Genomic DNA, 1,398 nt, shown 5'->3' with positions numbered 1-1,398 from the left:
AGATATTCAGGAAACTTTTTCTAGGGTTTCAGCAACGCAGAAATATAATACTGTTTGTGTAAGGATTTTGACATCAAAATTAGTAACCGTACTGTGCGACGGATAGGAGCTCAGTTGGGTTTGTTCCGCAGAAAGGATTACTCCGATATCATCACCGTAGCTCTGTATATCATACATCAGTTGGAGAAATCAGGTCATTTACATGGATATCGATGGATGCACTTTAAGTGTACACAGCATGGCCTGAGAATTCCCCAGAATGTGGTGCGACTGCTGCTCGGCATATTAGACCCAGAAGGAGTGAAGCAAAGAATAACAAAACGACTCCGGCGGCGTTTGTATGAAAATCCTGGGCCTAACGCAATTTGGAATGTCGACGGATATGATAAGCCAAAACCATTTGGTTTTTGTGTAAGTGGATGCATTGATGGATTCTCAAGATTAATTATCTGGTTGGAAGTTTGGACAACGAACAACGATCCCCGTGTCATATGTGGGTATTTCTTAGAGGCAGTAGAGTCCAAAGATGGTTGCCCATCTAGATTAAGGGCAGATGATGGAACGGAGAATCCTTTTATCCAGCAAATGCAAATATTTCTCAGAAACGATCACATCGATCGATATGCTGGACATCACAGTTATCTGAGGGGCAAAAGCACAGCAAACCAGAGAATGGAGATTTGGTGGGGTATTCTAAGGAAAGAAAGCGTTAACTTTTGGTTGGATCTATTTAAAAGGCTACAAGATGACGGCTATCACACTGGTGACTTTATAGATAAGAATCTTCTGCAGTTTTGTTTCATGCATGTTATTCAGGTTGGAATATCTTCTCTCAAATAGTTTCTCTGTATATCTCTGTTTAATGGTTTTGTTGAATACAAGGTACCGAAAGTGTTACGATTCGATACATTCTGGCAGCTTGTAATCTACATCGATATATGGTTCGATCATGTTAATATAGTCATGGTTTTGAATTATGTGGCCATATAACTCAAAAACTTCTTCAGCACGTTCACGATCAGGTGGTGAATGTTTGGAATTGTAACAAGATAAGGAAGCAAAGAATAGACATGCCGACAGGACGCCCAATCATGATGTATGCGCATCCAGAGCTGCAACGAACACCAATTACCAGGGCCGTTCCGTTCGAGTTTGAATTGTTTGGGGGAGGAACGTGAAGTGCGTTCTAAACACATTATTATTCGAAAATGGAATTATTAAATTCATGGAATCAATTGTAAAGCTGAAAAAAGAAAACGGTTATGCTTCGGTCAAATGAATGATAGATAATTTGTTACCTAAAAGCAGTGCGGGTTTGCATAGAACTTGTGATTCAGCTGTTAGCACTGACCGAGGCTACAATATTGTAACCTAGGTCGGTTCACTGCACAACTTTTT

General features: G+C 40.2%; 1 protein-coding gene across 1 annotated transcript; it reads left to right on the top strand.

The window, feature by feature from the left end:
• The first annotated feature begins 216 nt into the window (after positions 1-216).
• Positions 217-1,178, top strand: LOC141907741 (uncharacterized). Its single transcript, XM_074797482.1, has 2 exons — positions 217-816; positions 1,008-1,178. The coding sequence occupies exons 1-2, from the start codon at positions 217-219 to the stop codon at positions 1,176-1,178; spliced, it is 771 nt and encodes a 256-aa protein (XP_074653583.1).
• The last annotated feature ends 220 nt before the right edge of the window (positions 1,179-1,398 follow it).

The sequence above is a fragment of the Tubulanus polymorphus genome, chromosome 6, assembly GCF_964204645.1.
Source record: "Tubulanus polymorphus chromosome 6, tnTubPoly1.2, whole genome shotgun sequence".
Taxonomy (NCBI): Eukaryota; Metazoa; Nemertea; class Palaeonemertea; order Tubulaniformes; family Tubulanidae; genus Tubulanus; species Tubulanus polymorphus.
The sequence above is the reverse complement of the archived record's forward strand: the minus strand, read 5'-3'. Positions and strand labels throughout refer to the sequence as shown.

What these genes read in the sequence shown, in the direction of transcription:
- LOC141907741 (XM_074797482.1), top strand. Translation starts at nt 217, where the DNA reads ATGCACTTTAAGTGTACACAGCATGGCCTGAGAATTCCCCAGAATGTG. An exon ending in GTTTCATGCATGTTATTCAG is followed by an intron (nt 817 to 1,007) that starts GTTGGAATATCT and finishes AAACTTCTTCAG; the next exon opens with CACGTTCACGATCAGGTGGT.